This window comes from Poecilia mexicana, unplaced genomic scaffold (genome assembly GCF_051168715.1).
Source record: "Poecilia mexicana isolate PSO_F unplaced genomic scaffold, ASM5116871v1 scaffold_6, whole genome shotgun sequence".
Classification (NCBI taxonomy): domain Eukaryota; kingdom Metazoa; phylum Chordata; class Actinopteri; order Cyprinodontiformes; family Poeciliidae; genus Poecilia; species Poecilia mexicana.
Genome location: NW_028263375.1, coordinates 19776342 through 19789988, shown reverse-complemented (window position 1 = coordinate 19789988; position 13647 = coordinate 19776342). Strand labels below are relative to the sequence as shown.

Here is a 13647-nt window from a genome sequence, read left to right as displayed (position 1 = left end):
TAAAGTGGACTCCTGTCTGTCCTGGAAAAAGTCCAGAGTCGTCCTTGCTGCTGAATTTCTCTTCGGCTCTCTCAATTATGCAGCTTTCAGTCTCCATTTGTCACAGAAGTTTAGGGTTTTCTGATTAAAGCTGCTGTTGGCAGGCAGCTAAACTCACTCTCTCACTCCAGCTGCTCCGGTGCCAGAATCACGTTGGCACAATCTCTGATGTTGGCTTGGGTCAAACGGCACCTGGATCATGTATCCTTGGGAGCAGTCGTGACTCCTGGCATCTCGAGACACACACGATGAGGAGTTTTGCCTGCGTGTGTGTTTCCCTCACATTTGCTGTTGTTATGCAGCGCTATAGTCAAAAACATTAAAGCTTGGATGAGCAGCTACACCTCAAAGGAAGAGTTGGGCTTTGAGCCGTCGATGCTACATAAATTATGGACAGCTTTCTCTTTATTCAGCTCAGAACTGAAGGCAGCAATAACAAAGTGCTGAGATTAGAAACGCTAATAAAGTGAAAGGCAGTGGAGGATAAATAAGACGGGCTTCTTGAGCCTGGCAGGGGGAGACGTATTGGTAATCAGGGGGTGAGTCTGCAGGGCTGTCAGGTCCATAATGATGCTCTCATTGACCAGTTTGGAAATGAGTTGTGATTGTGACTCAGCTGTAACGACTGCGCTGATGGTGTTCATGAGTCGATTGCCCGGCTCTGTCCCCCCGGGGGCTTTAGAAGTTTGTTTTATTGATAATTTACTCACTAAAGGGACATTTATAATCCCAAGTGCTGTTCAAGATCATTGGTGATGCTTTCAGCTACATCAGATGAAAAAATGCTGATTTTTTTTTTTTTTTTTACATTTACTCTTGACATTTGAAAACAAATAGCTTTCTTAGTTTGGACATGATTAAACATTTGAGCCTTGATAAATGTCAGCCCTCATTTACTCCCTGAAAACATCTAAACCTGTGAATAAGCATTGCAAGAAACCAGCCTGAGCTTTGGTCTTTTCCTGGCTGCAATGGCGGACTGTGACTTTGTCAAGTCAGCGGTAACCACAATAGTAAACTCCTGATGCAGCTGCATGACTACATGATCAAATGCAACGTGTGCTGTGTGATTTTATTTGCGCACCTTCGTTGAATAAAGTATAGTTATTGAGTTGTCGAGGCGGGTCACTTGGAATCTCGGATTCAAACATAATCATATGTTGTTGCAAACAGATCTGTAATTTCTGATCTGATGCCTCCTTCTAGTTGTTCCCCTGCTTACTTCGCTTCTGCTCCTAATAAATTAAACAATGTCTTTTTCTGGGATTTCTGCTTCTTTAAAGTGGACAATTGCTTGCATCTATAATTTACTTTTCAGCACAGACCTACATGTCTTACATCCTATGTAAGATATTGCTCAGGTCTTCCAAAGAGAACTGTCAGTTCACTTCTTGCACATTTGCTTAAGGTAATTTAACTTTCCAACTTTTCCATCACAACCCATGAACGAACCCTCGTATCTTTCCAAATACTCGACAAATAAATCCTGATCTTGAGTCTGTTTTACTTAAGGATTAAACACCACAAGGAGGGAACTGGATTGCCTTCTAACGCCACTTTAAGTCTTAATGATGTGTTTCAAACTGTGGGAATCGCCTCTGAAGATTAGTTTCTCACTGCTGATTGAAAGTGGGAAGCAGGACTCCCTCACATGTTTGTCCTTCTGAGATTACCACCCCCCCAATCCTCCAAGGTGTTGATTAGAGTAAATCAGCAATCTTTTTCTACGCTTCAATCAGGCATGAACATGATTAACATGCCGTTACAATGGCTGCAGGATGGAAAACACTCAGATGTTCCCGCGAGGCATCAAGTTCCTTTAAGTGATTTGTGGTGAAGAGATTTGATAATGTTATTGCTTGAAGTGTTTTTCCACAGACTTTCAGTATTGTTTTTATCTGTGGGTTCTCCATATTTTTGTTGCCTTTGCAAATATATTGCTAAGAGTAAAATCTGTAAAGGCATCATTATTCTTTATTCATATGCACAGAATCACTTCTGTCTGCACAATAATGTTTTGATTTATGAAGAGATGTATTAGTTGTTTAGACAGTAGGTAGCAGTTTCATTTCTATTTTTGGAGTGTTTAAAATGTACTTTTTTTTTTGGTTTCGATAATATTTATCAAATTTCTATTAAACGCCTTATTGAGCCAGACGCTAATGTTCAGTGGAAAGTCCTTGTGGGTGAATATAACCAAACTGTTTGTTGACCCATTTCCTTCTCTTTCTTCTGACACAGCATGTAACAGCTGTGTTTTTACACGTTCAAGAGCAAACTATCAGATCCTCTTAAATGTCAGCCTCCTCCTCTCCCCTCCCCAACGAGTGTTTGTTACTCTAGCTGCTGCGATAATAAAAAAAATAAAAAAAACGGCAGTAAAATCGTCCTTCACCTTCCAGCCATCCACAGATGTGACTGAAGTCACCTTGTCAGGACGAGGTGTCAACCGAACATATAAATACACCACAGCTGCAACTGAGCAAAACCCGTGTGTACAGTTTACTCTGGACTGTGGAGTAACATTAACAGTTGCAGTTTCCTTGTGTCTCCATCTTTCCAAATCATGAAAAGTAAAGCCATAAATTAAACCCAAACTTCTTTTTTTGTTCTCCTTTTTTATTTGCAGCATGCCCATCCTCGAATCTGAAGGAGATGAAAGGTAAGCCAGACCCGCCAAACCCAAACACGAAAGCCAACACTGCGATGTATTTTTAGTTGGTGCCGTAGAGAACATTTTCTGCCGCTCTCAGGCTGACTCAAATGCACTAAAAATATTTGCAGGCTGGATTTCTGAAACACTCAAGCTGTTGTATGCTCAGTAATTCTGTACTGGACTCGTTTTGTTGAGAAAGACAAATGCCTGAGCCGTTGTGCTGAAACAATAACGTTAAGCAATAAATCAATGTTTTAAATAAAGCTTTGGTGACAGCTGTTCTCCAGCGGACGGCTGTGTGAGGGTTATTCCAGCACCCGTTTGATAATTGTTTCTATTTGTAACTCAACATGTCATTCGCTGCTTTCAGCTCCAGAATTACATCCACAGTCAGATTTACGTGATTGAGTCAGTGACTTGTTTCTCTCTGCCTTTCCTTTGGACGATGCACAAAAACATCATATTCAGATGGCATAAATTTATCTGATGACCTTTTATGCGTTCTGTACATGTTAATGTCTTTTAAGCTGTGATGGATGAGTGAGAAAGATAACTGGCTTTAAATTGACTTTTAAAAAACCAAACAGAAAAACATATATGTGCATGTCAATAAATTTCAGTATCAGAGAAGAAGATGATTTATTTCAGTAATTAAGATCAAAAAGTAATGTATCTTCATGATTAAAGGCACACAGGATGACATATTTTAAGAATTTATTTTTTTATTTTTCATGAAAAAGATGAAAAAAATTAAAAGATTCCATTCTGCATTAATTTGAATATTACATGTGTCCCAGAAAAACAAATAATGCAAACGACTTAAGTTCATTTTTTACAGTTGTGTTATAACCCAAAACAGATGCAGAAACCGAAAATGGTATTTGGAAAACAAAGAGATTTATCTTCTTAATAAAATACCTATGAATCAAAAACTGAATATCTTTAAAACTAAAGGTTGACAATTGCACTAGGTCAAAGGTCAAATTAAAGTGAACGTTATAATAATACTGTTCATTAACATAAAGAATAATTTTTCTGGATTACTGGTAGCTGGGTTCGACTTTTGCTTCTACTGAGTCAAAACGTGCCAAGCCAGCGTGAACCTGACATCCCCACCGATCAGACAGACTTGTTGGAAGAAGCTTTGTATTTTTGTCCACCATCAGAAACACATTATTTAGTGGAGACAGGAAGAGCAGGAATACCAGCAAGCATGAAGCTCAGAGCTGCGGTTAGCGCTCTAATCTCGTCTTCTGGAATCAGATCTTCTGAGAACTCTCTGAGTCCGAGCAGGTTGACGCTAATTTCCGTATCAGCAAATTACAGGAAGATGAACAGGATGAGGGCGTTATTTCTTTTAGGAAGGATAAGATTACTGTTAATGGTAGATGTGTTCATGTGGAGCAGACGTCTGCCTGTTTGCTTTTGGGCCGCCGAGCAGTGACGTGATTGCCAGGGCGAGGAGAGAGAAAACGGGCCTACGTGCGTGTTTGTTCTATGTTAATCATTGCAGAAACACGGTGAGGTCGATGATCTATTGTCTGCCTAACGTTTCGATGTTGCCGTGTGTTTGACATTTTCCCTGCAGTCCCACAGACAGAGATGCGGCGGCAGGGGACCAAGACATCAGGTGAGTCCAGACGTGACGGCCCGTCCTCATGGAGACACATCATCATTAAAAGCTGAAAGCGCGCACTCAGTCTTATCTGGAAATCCACCGGCTGTTCTCGCTGCATGCCTACTTGGCCCTGACCCTTAGCTACATATTGACAGCACAAACACACCGCGGCCTCTAATGATCCCCGCACTACTTGCTTAAGGACTGGAGACGTCTCAAAGCAGTGTCGGCCTCTGAGGTCGAGGAGTCTCTGTGATGCAGAGATTTAGACAAACTCCTGGATCTCAACCCATGTGTGAAACAAGAGGCCCATTAAGCAGTAAAAATGTAGACATGAAGAGATTATCCTGTTTGTTTAATAACTCGGTGTGTTCACTGAATCTGTGGCAGGAAAAGGTGCCCCGTGGCCTACGCTTCCCAGAAGCCCTGGCTGCTGAACTCCTCTGTGGTGGAGAACATCACCTTTGAGATGCCAATGATAAAATCAAGGTAAACTCTTACCTGCAATTAGAGGTTAATTGCTGTGTTTTTTTTTTTTTTTTGTTTTTTTTTGCCAGTTTTTATCCTTTTGGTTGCACGGTTCATAAGAGCAAATTGCTTCAAAGATCACCAACGAGGCCATTAGTGGAGTCCTGCAGTGTTCGTTATCCTTATTGGCCAAACCTTTGGGTATTTTATCCATTTATTAGTGAGCTAATTAAAGCTAATTCAGTGCTGCTTACAAGCGCACGCAAATTAACACTTTCAGAACTGCCGTTTTCTGTGAAGCTTGTACTGAACGTAAATGGAGAACTTAGACACATCGCAGCTCAGCAAAAACCAGGAATTCAAATCGGAATTACTGGATTTTCCCTAATTGGGGTTAAAGTTTACACCAAAATCTGCATAGATTAAAGATTTCAGGCGACGTGTTGTTTCAGTGAAAACCATTTCATTCTGAGAAGTTGCAACTTACTTAAAGAGAGCATTTTGCAGTCATATGTAGCATTGTTTGTGCATTGAAGGATTATATTTAGACCCCCAGTTTTCAACTGTGTAGTTGCACTTCATTAAGTCTTCTGATCATTTAATGCTGCTGGTTCTTCACACCTGAGACCACAATTTAAGCATTAGTGATAACAGTGTCAGAGGTGGACTCATTAATCACTGCCTGAGTATTTATTATGACCTATTAGCTGCCATGTCGAGATGTTAAATGAAAATACAGCCTCTGTTGTCCCAGCAGCCCGTTCACAAAATTGAAAGTGCTGATCCCTGATTGAACTAAAGCTACCGTTCGACCTGACAATAAAACACTTTGAGAGAGGATTATTTGATTTTACGGAGGGTGTGTAATTCAACCTCGTCTCTTTAAATCACTCCCAGCACAACAACACATGCTGTGAAACACCTGTGCCTCCAAAACCAAAAAAACACACAGCATTGCTAGCGCACAGTCAAGCCCACACTCATGAATTTCACAGCGAATGGTTGGTTTGAAAGGCTGCTTTCTTGCTCTTATGGCAACAGCCTGACTCTCTGCAGGTCTAATGGAGTGTTAATCATTTCCCCTTCCTTTCATATAGCACTAATGGCCCTGTGAGCTTTGTTGTTGTGGATTTGTTCTGTGAAACAAAGCCTCCTGTTGCTTTGCCGCTAACATTTTTGTCATGCTGTTTGGAGAAATACAGACAAGCCGTGTGCCGCTGCAGCAGGTGTTTCTGCACGTTTGTGTTTCTCGTGGCGATGACGGGTGTCATCTTCACTGCCAGCTGCAATATGCAGTCGTTGGTTTGTGTGGTTCTGTGGATAAGCTACTGTTTTGCAATGACCTTCCACCTACTGAACTTAAAAACCTGATGCTCATTCAGCTGAAACTCGACATTTATATACACTGTAAAATCTACATTTTCATCACAGAATGACATTAAAACAGATTAAGCAACTAGTGATCACTATGAGAGTTTTAGACCTAAAATTAGGCTGTAAAACCAATTTTGTTGAAGTGTAATTATTTTTGATTAATGTTGGAAAATCGACAGAGATCATTTTCTGCTTCTTTTTAATGTAGCAGAGATCACTCTAATAAAGGTCAACATTTCATTTTAGGATTATGAGACGGAGTGGTTTATAACCCGGAAGAAACATATTTGTGTTTTATAAATAATTATTATTATTGAAGGTTTTTGTGGCTCTATTGGTCTTTATTCATTAGCACTAAATGGACCGGGAATCGAACCGGAGACACCTTTGCATTATGGTGTGCCTGCTCTGCCACTGAGCTGTGCTGCAACCCATTATACAAATTATCTAATTGATTTTGAATTAATGTCTTAATTGATCATTACGTTAGTGTGGCCATTTGTTCCTGTTAACGCAGCCAGATCAGACTCTTGGCACACAGATCTGCTGTTTGTCTTAAACTTAATTAAAATTGAACACGTCTTGGAGTGAATCTAAAGGAGTCCTCCTGACTCTGTTTTGCAACAGAATCGACAAATAATTCTTGCTCTAGAAACAAAGCTGCTCTCCTAAAGCTAAAGCACTGATTTCATGATGCATCAGTTTGTTTTTTTTGGGTCATGGAGTTATGTCATTGTAGCCCTTATACGGCTCCATTCGATTGGGCTAATGCACATCATGTAAAAGATGACTGCATTTGATAAACAATGTGGGCTGCAAGGTTTAGCAATTGCATTTTAAATTCAAATTATATTAATGGACAGCTCCTCTGCTTTCTGTGTGGAGCTGAAATCGACTCGATTGACCTCTTCATCTCGCAGCCGCTGCCGTTTCCGCTGTTTTTGCTTTCGCTTCAGGTTGGGTTGTGGTCTGCATACCTAGCCGCAGCTGGTATGTAAAAATCATTGAAATGACAGCTGGAGAGCACAGCTAAAGAAAGCAGCAGCGTTGTTTCTGTCTGCCAGCTGATTTCTGCCCTCTTTTGTATTCTGCGTTTGCAGATACAAAGCCGTCATCGAGGCCTGCTCCCTTCAGCCTGACATCGACATCCTTCCACAAGGAGACCAGACAGAGATCGGTGAGCGGGTCAGTACCACCTGGAGTATCCTGTACATATTACATAAGTCCTCAAGTCATTTTTCATCATTACTGTGCAGCAAGGCTTTGATTTTTCTGCTTGCATGGAGCTGGACTGACCTCATTTAGTCAAAGCACTGTTCTGCTGCAATTTCTTTTTTGTGCGCTTCTAATGATGGAAATAAATCATTATCTCCTTTGTTTTTTTGTTTCATATTCATATTAACTGTTACCAAAAGCCTTTGGGTTGCTATTTTTTCCTATCTTCTTGTGCAGGGTATCATCTTATCAGGAGGACAGAAACAGCGGATCAGCGTGGCCAGAGCCTTGTACCAGCAGACCAACGTTGTCTTTCTGGTGAGTCTGTACAGACACACAGCAGAGAGGGTTTTATCAAGAGAGTCACTTTGGTTGATTGGTTTGATATTTCAGCATTCGGTCAGACGTGATTCTATTTCTGAAACTGTCCTGCATAACAAAAATAGCAGCATACACCTTCAGCTCAGAGCAGATGACTCTGAGATGTCAGATCCTGATGGATTTTAGTCTTTTAGGACATATTTGTTTCATGTGACTTATTTTCCCCCTCTGCCCCCCAACACACACACTCACAATCTATTTTGCTTGGTTCCTAACATGTGAAAGTGTGTAAAATGAATGTTTTGCACCTCTTGCAAAATGTAGGGAGAATCACTACGTTTTACCCTGACCTGAGCAACATGTTGTTTCTTTTTTGTCCACTCATAGAAATAAAAGCGGGGGAAAAACGCATACAAAACATATATCTTAAGGTATTTTCATGTGTAAGAATGGCCCAATAAAAGTGCTGAGTACAGTACAAACTGAGTTTTATTTACTTTTCCTCCACTTTTCATGAACCCCTCTGTGCATCACACTAAAACACTGACAAATGTGAGAAAGTCAAAGTGGTATTAACTCTCTTGCAAGGTACTAATTTGTGTCATGTTGGAGGTGAAAAAACTTTTGAAATCATTTCTCCTTCTCATTTTTCCCACATCCCAAAAGCCTCAGAGCTGTGCAGACGTTTAGCGTTCCACTGTTTGTTCTGACACACGGTTGTTTTCTTGCACTTTGAAACGTCTGCTTATATATTTTTAGGATGACCCATTTTCTGCTTTAGACATCCACCTGAGTGACCATCTGATGCAGGACGGCATCCTGAAGCTGCTGAGGGAGGAGAAGAGGACGGTGGTGCTGGTCACACACAAACTGCAGTATCTGCCACACGCGGACTGGGTAGGACCACTCGGTCTGGCTTCCTTCACTCAAACATTTTGTTGACGCTTCATCACCAAGACGTCTCTAAAGTGCACTCATGTATTCTGCGGCCGCGCTTCTTCACGTCAGATTATCGCCATGAAAGACGGGACGATCCAGACTGAAGGGACTCTGAAGGATATCCAGAACTCTGAACCAGAACTGTTCAGGCAGTGGAAGACCTTGATGCACAGGCAGGACCGGGAGTTTGAGACGGTGATTAATGACCTGCACTCACAGTATTAATGAGTTTTTAATGACTCCGAGTCAGCATTTAGTGAGACACCGCTTCTTTTAATTTGAGAAATTTCTGAGCAGGCCACTCTAGGAGCTTCAAGAGAGCATTAGATAAGTGCTTTTATTAGGAAAAATATATCCAGTCCGGGTCAGAAGTTTATTATCACGGGTAAGATTGTTTTTGCACAGTGGACTGATTGTACAGCAAACAGAAGTAGAAAAAATTGAAAAAATATGTTTTTTATTTAAACCTGATCATACATGCAGGTTAAGATTCATACACACACATGAACATTTGGGTAAACGTCTCTTTGCAAGGAGCGATTCTTTTTGTAGCCGTCAACGAGGTTTCTGAGTGAATATCTGGTCTGTCATCTCAGATGGATTGGTTTTCTTTTGTGCCACAGATGCAACTTTTAAGCACATTAACCACATTTCCAGCAGGACGACATGCAGGTCATTCCAGCAGACTGCTGTTATCTTGATTTGTCCAGTTCAAAGCCAGTGCTAATACGTAATTGGGATCATTGTCCTGTTGGAACTCCAATTAAGTAAAGAAAATTGGTCAGAATAACCCAAAACAATCCATAAACCAGCACAGTTTGACAGGAGAGGGATCCAGAGGACGCTGGCCAGTACAACAAACCTTCAAGTTGGACTGAAGTCCTTTAACCTTCCCTCAAAACAACAACTAGATGACTGAAACATATTTTAGTGTTCTAACATTACCAAATACAAATTCACAGTAAATTCCAATCACATGCATCAAAATCAGGTAAATGTTGATTATTCAAAACATGACATCCATATGGCATTCATGCCCATGATAAGATGTAAACCTTCCTTGGAACTGTGCATAAAACCATTCCTGAACCTGTTTTTTTTTTTGTTTTTTTTAGGAAACTGTGGCAGAGAACATGACGAATCTGGAGAGGAAAAACCTGCGGAGGGCCATGTACTCCAGAGAAGCTCTGAGGACGGAGGAGGACGAGGAAGGTGAGAGGAGATGGGGGAAACAAACCAGCTGGAGCAAATTTATGCATGACTGCAGTCTGAGCTTCTCTGATTTCATCCTGGCTGATAATATGCAGGATGACATTTACCTTCACCTGCTGTGTTTGCTGAGAAGCATCTGCTACGTTAAAGCTTAGGCTCACCAGGCTCACTTTAATATGTAAGTCTGTAGTAATCCATGTGACTCCTAGTGCTTTTATTTTCTGCATTATGGTTGACGCAAACACTTCAGAATAGATAAATAATCTCAGTCTTCTTCTTGGCTCTCGTTTTGACTCACCAGGCGCTCAGAAATGTCACCCCCCTCTCAGTCCAGCAGCGTCCTGCTGTGACTCTGTGTGTTTGTGTTTGTCTTTGACAAAAAGGTGAAGGTGTTGAACTGCAGATGCTGCGCTCTTTATCTGTGCTCTGTGTTGTCTCCCGTGTGCTGGCGGCACCTCGGGCTGGACTTGTGCGATGTCTCCGGCAGCAGTGGTTGCCGTCCTTGCCTTTGAGCAAACAGGTGTGGCCAGAAAACGCATGGTTTGGATAGAGAAATGGCAACAAAGCAGCCATTGTGGCACTGCGATGCTGGTAGCAAACTGCAAAGTGTGTGGATTTCTGCGTTTTAGAAAACCGTCATTCCTTCGTAGCAAAGCCTTTCTCTCACTTCCCTCTGAAACGTTCCCAACTCCTGCTTAGGCGACTGAATGACAGCATGGCTGTAGGTAACTGTTGACCTTTTTTTACCCCTGCTGGTTATTAAGCCTGATTTCCTCCTGCTCTCCCTCTGCTTCCGGCATGTCTGAGCCCAGAAGGCACTGACATGGAGCCTCATGCGCCGACGCCTGCTGCTGCATGGTGTGATGTGTTGTATTTACTCTTCGTCGTGAATGAGGAGGTGGAAAGAGTTTTAATCACCAGGTGCCGCAGCCCTCGGCTGACAGTGCCCTGCAAAAGTATCCATGCTCCCTGAACTTTCTGCTACATTGCAGCCACAAAGTTTATTTGTCGTTTGTTGGAATGTTCCGGAAATAAACCAACATTAAAAAGCACACCATTGTGAAGCTGAAGGAAAAATTTTACTTTTTTGTTTTGTTTTGTAAGCAAAAAGTTGTGGTGTGTTTTTACTCATTCTTTAAGTGAGGAGAACTAATTAGGTTTACAGTACAGAGGTAAGTGTCTTATTATGTCATTACAACTTGCTCATACTTATCAAGTTCAACAGTATTCTTGAACTGATCTGAAGTGTTATGCTCAGCATTACATTTGTGAAGCAACAGACATTATAGAATCATGACGTCATCAGATCATATTTTTTCAACACTGAAATCATCTGTATAAATGTTCAAAACTTCAGTTTGCAGGTTCGCTTGAGCAGAAAGGGAGTAAGGGGATGTCCTGAACATTAACCCTTTACAATCCAAAATCCTCACTGCTGTCCAATACTTAACTTTTTTTTTTCATAGACTCAATTTAAAATGATTAACTTATCAAGCATTTTTATCCAAAAGCTCACACCACTTAATGAGTGTTCATCAAGTTGATGAGAGTTAAGTTATGCTTGCTTGAGATATTTTATTAGACACAATGTTTTGTTTTATTTTGCACCTGAGCTGTGGATTTTTGCAGCTCCTCCAGAATTATCAGGGACCATTAAGGAATGCTTGAACTGTTTGATTTAGCGGCCATTTTCCTCTGATGATGAATTAACCTTCCATCCATGATGTTTTATAACCTAATCCTACCTTAAATATCCCCACAGCTTCATCCCTGACCTTTCTGTTGTGTTGTTTGGTCATAGATGTTTGCTGAGTTTCCTCTGCAGCCTTCAAAGAATAGCTGAGATTGAATCACACATAGTTAGCATAAGTAACATATGGTAAATGACCTGCATTTGTATAGTGCTTTATCAAGTCTGAGGACTCCAAAGCATTTTACACTACAATCAGTCATCCACCCATTCACACATTATAGTTGTGAGCTATATAATAGCCACAGCTGCCTTGGGGCAGACTTACAGAATCTAGACTGCCATCCAATCGGCACCGGGCGCTCTGATTACCACCTACAGGTGAGGCAGGTGAAGTAATTTGCCCAACAACTGAGACGGACAGAGTAGGGATCCAAACCGGGAACTCACCGCTTACAGAAAACCCTGTCCACTGAGCCACTGGCACTTCTGGCCAAAATGGTTGCACTAGATTTTCTTTCGGAGTCCTAGAGTTAAGTGGACTGATTACATGTTTTTGTCTAAAAGAAAAGGGGAAAACTGTCCTCTTAGCACAAAAAGTCCCCAACTTTGAACTGCTCTGTGACTTAACACCCTAATAACATAGATTGAGGTTTGTGATTGTAAAGTGATGAAATTTGAAAAGTTCAAACAGTGTGAATAATTAGCAAAGCACAGAACAACTTATTAAAGTCTCTTCTCTGTCTTTATTAGCTGTTTTGCCCTAGAACTACTTCATAACAAAGGTGAATGAGGGAAATCATAAAAATGTATCTGACATGATAAAAAGAGGAGAAGTGAAGGTAAAGAGCAGAAGCTGGAACAATCTAAAAGTCAGAGAGCATTTGAGAAGTCACTTCAGATAGACACAGAAATAAGACGACTTATGTAAAAAAAAAACAAAACAAAAACTATGCAAGTGTACCAGTAAAACAAATACCACATTTGTTTTACCTGCTGCTTGACCTTTCACCTCCTCTCGCTCTTGACCCCAGAGGAATCGTTGGACAGCGATGATGACGACAACTTGTCGCAGGTGATGCGTCAGCGAGCCACCATCCCCTGGCGCTCCTGCGGTACCTACCTGTCCTCCGCCGGCCTCCTCCTCCTCACTCTGCTCCTCCTCTCACAGCTCTTAAAACACTCCCTCATGGTCGCCATCGACTACTGGCTGGCGCACTGGACGTCTCATGTCATCACGACCAAGATAGACGCCTCGGCTCACAACTGCACCCTCGTTAAGGTGAGTAGCTGATGAAAACCCGGCTGACTAAGCCTTCTCTTCCTTCACCGTTGTTTGTGCCGTGCTGCAGCGGTCCGGCCTGAAATTGAGCTTGGATGAAGTTTTTAAGAACCGCTGTCTGAGTTAAAGTTGTGATTCATACTCATGTCTTCATGCAGCAACTCACCTCCGATGAAATTAAAAGGTTTTCACACTTCAGACACACATCTGGCTTTGCAGAAATGCTTATATACGTAAGGTTGTCAGATTAGGTGCTGCAAAAAAAAAAAACACTTTTACATTTGGGATGACGTTGCAATCTTTCAACATCCAGTGCAATGAACAGATTTCTATTCCTTGCAATTATTCAGTGGGTGTAATATCTGCAGAATTCCCCTCCAGTGAAATCATCACAGCTTTTTTACATTTTCTTCACGCTCTTCTCACTGATTCTCCACTGAATCTCAATTGAACAGAGCTGACCTAAAACCAAAGCACAGAAATTGCCAGCACCAGATGGCGTGCTCACTAACCCACCCTGAAGCAGCAGCAGCAGCCGTTCAGTCAGTCTGCATAGCAGAGCTGGAGTCACGCATTTATGGGAAAATCTGTGCCAAAATTTGAAATATCTTATTACAAAAAGCAGAATTGAATCTCTAAATTAAAGTATTCACGCCTCTTTAGCCACTTTCTTTCTACATGTGGTTTTTTTTTTACACACTGAACTTATAGCACATGTTTTTCATGTGCTATAAGCTTCAATCCCCATTCACTGTAAACATGGTGAGGAAAGCTGTGCTGCGCCATTCGCACTCAGAGGTCACACCAACTGTTTTCTGGTTGTCGTATCCAAG

The 13647-nt window shown here is 41.4% G+C and overlaps 1 protein-coding gene across 2 annotated transcripts in view; it reads left to right on the top strand.

The window, feature by feature from the left end:
- abcc8 (ATP binding cassette subfamily C member 8) overlaps nt 1-13647 on the top strand; it is a 58026-nt gene that overhangs the window by 30656 nt on the left and 13723 nt on the right. Inside the window, exons 17-26 of one of the 2 annotated variants that reach the window (XM_088006367.1) lie at nt 2669-2701; nt 4284-4325; nt 4704-4802; nt 7256-7340; nt 7608-7688; nt 8451-8588; nt 8700-8825; nt 9746-9841; nt 10290-10362; nt 12567-12814. In XM_088006367.1, the coding sequence (XP_087862493.1) occupies nt 2669-2701; nt 4284-4325; nt 4704-4802; nt 7256-7340; nt 7608-7688; nt 8451-8588; nt 8700-8825; nt 9746-9841; nt 10290-10362; nt 12567-12814 (1021 nt within the window). Of the gene's footprint in view, nt 1-2668; nt 2702-4283; nt 4326-4703; nt 4803-7255; nt 7341-7607; nt 7689-8450; nt 8589-8699; nt 8826-9745; nt 9843-10289; nt 10363-12566; nt 12815-13647 lie in introns of both variants that reach the window. The other variant, XM_014985273.2, reaches the window with a different exon arrangement.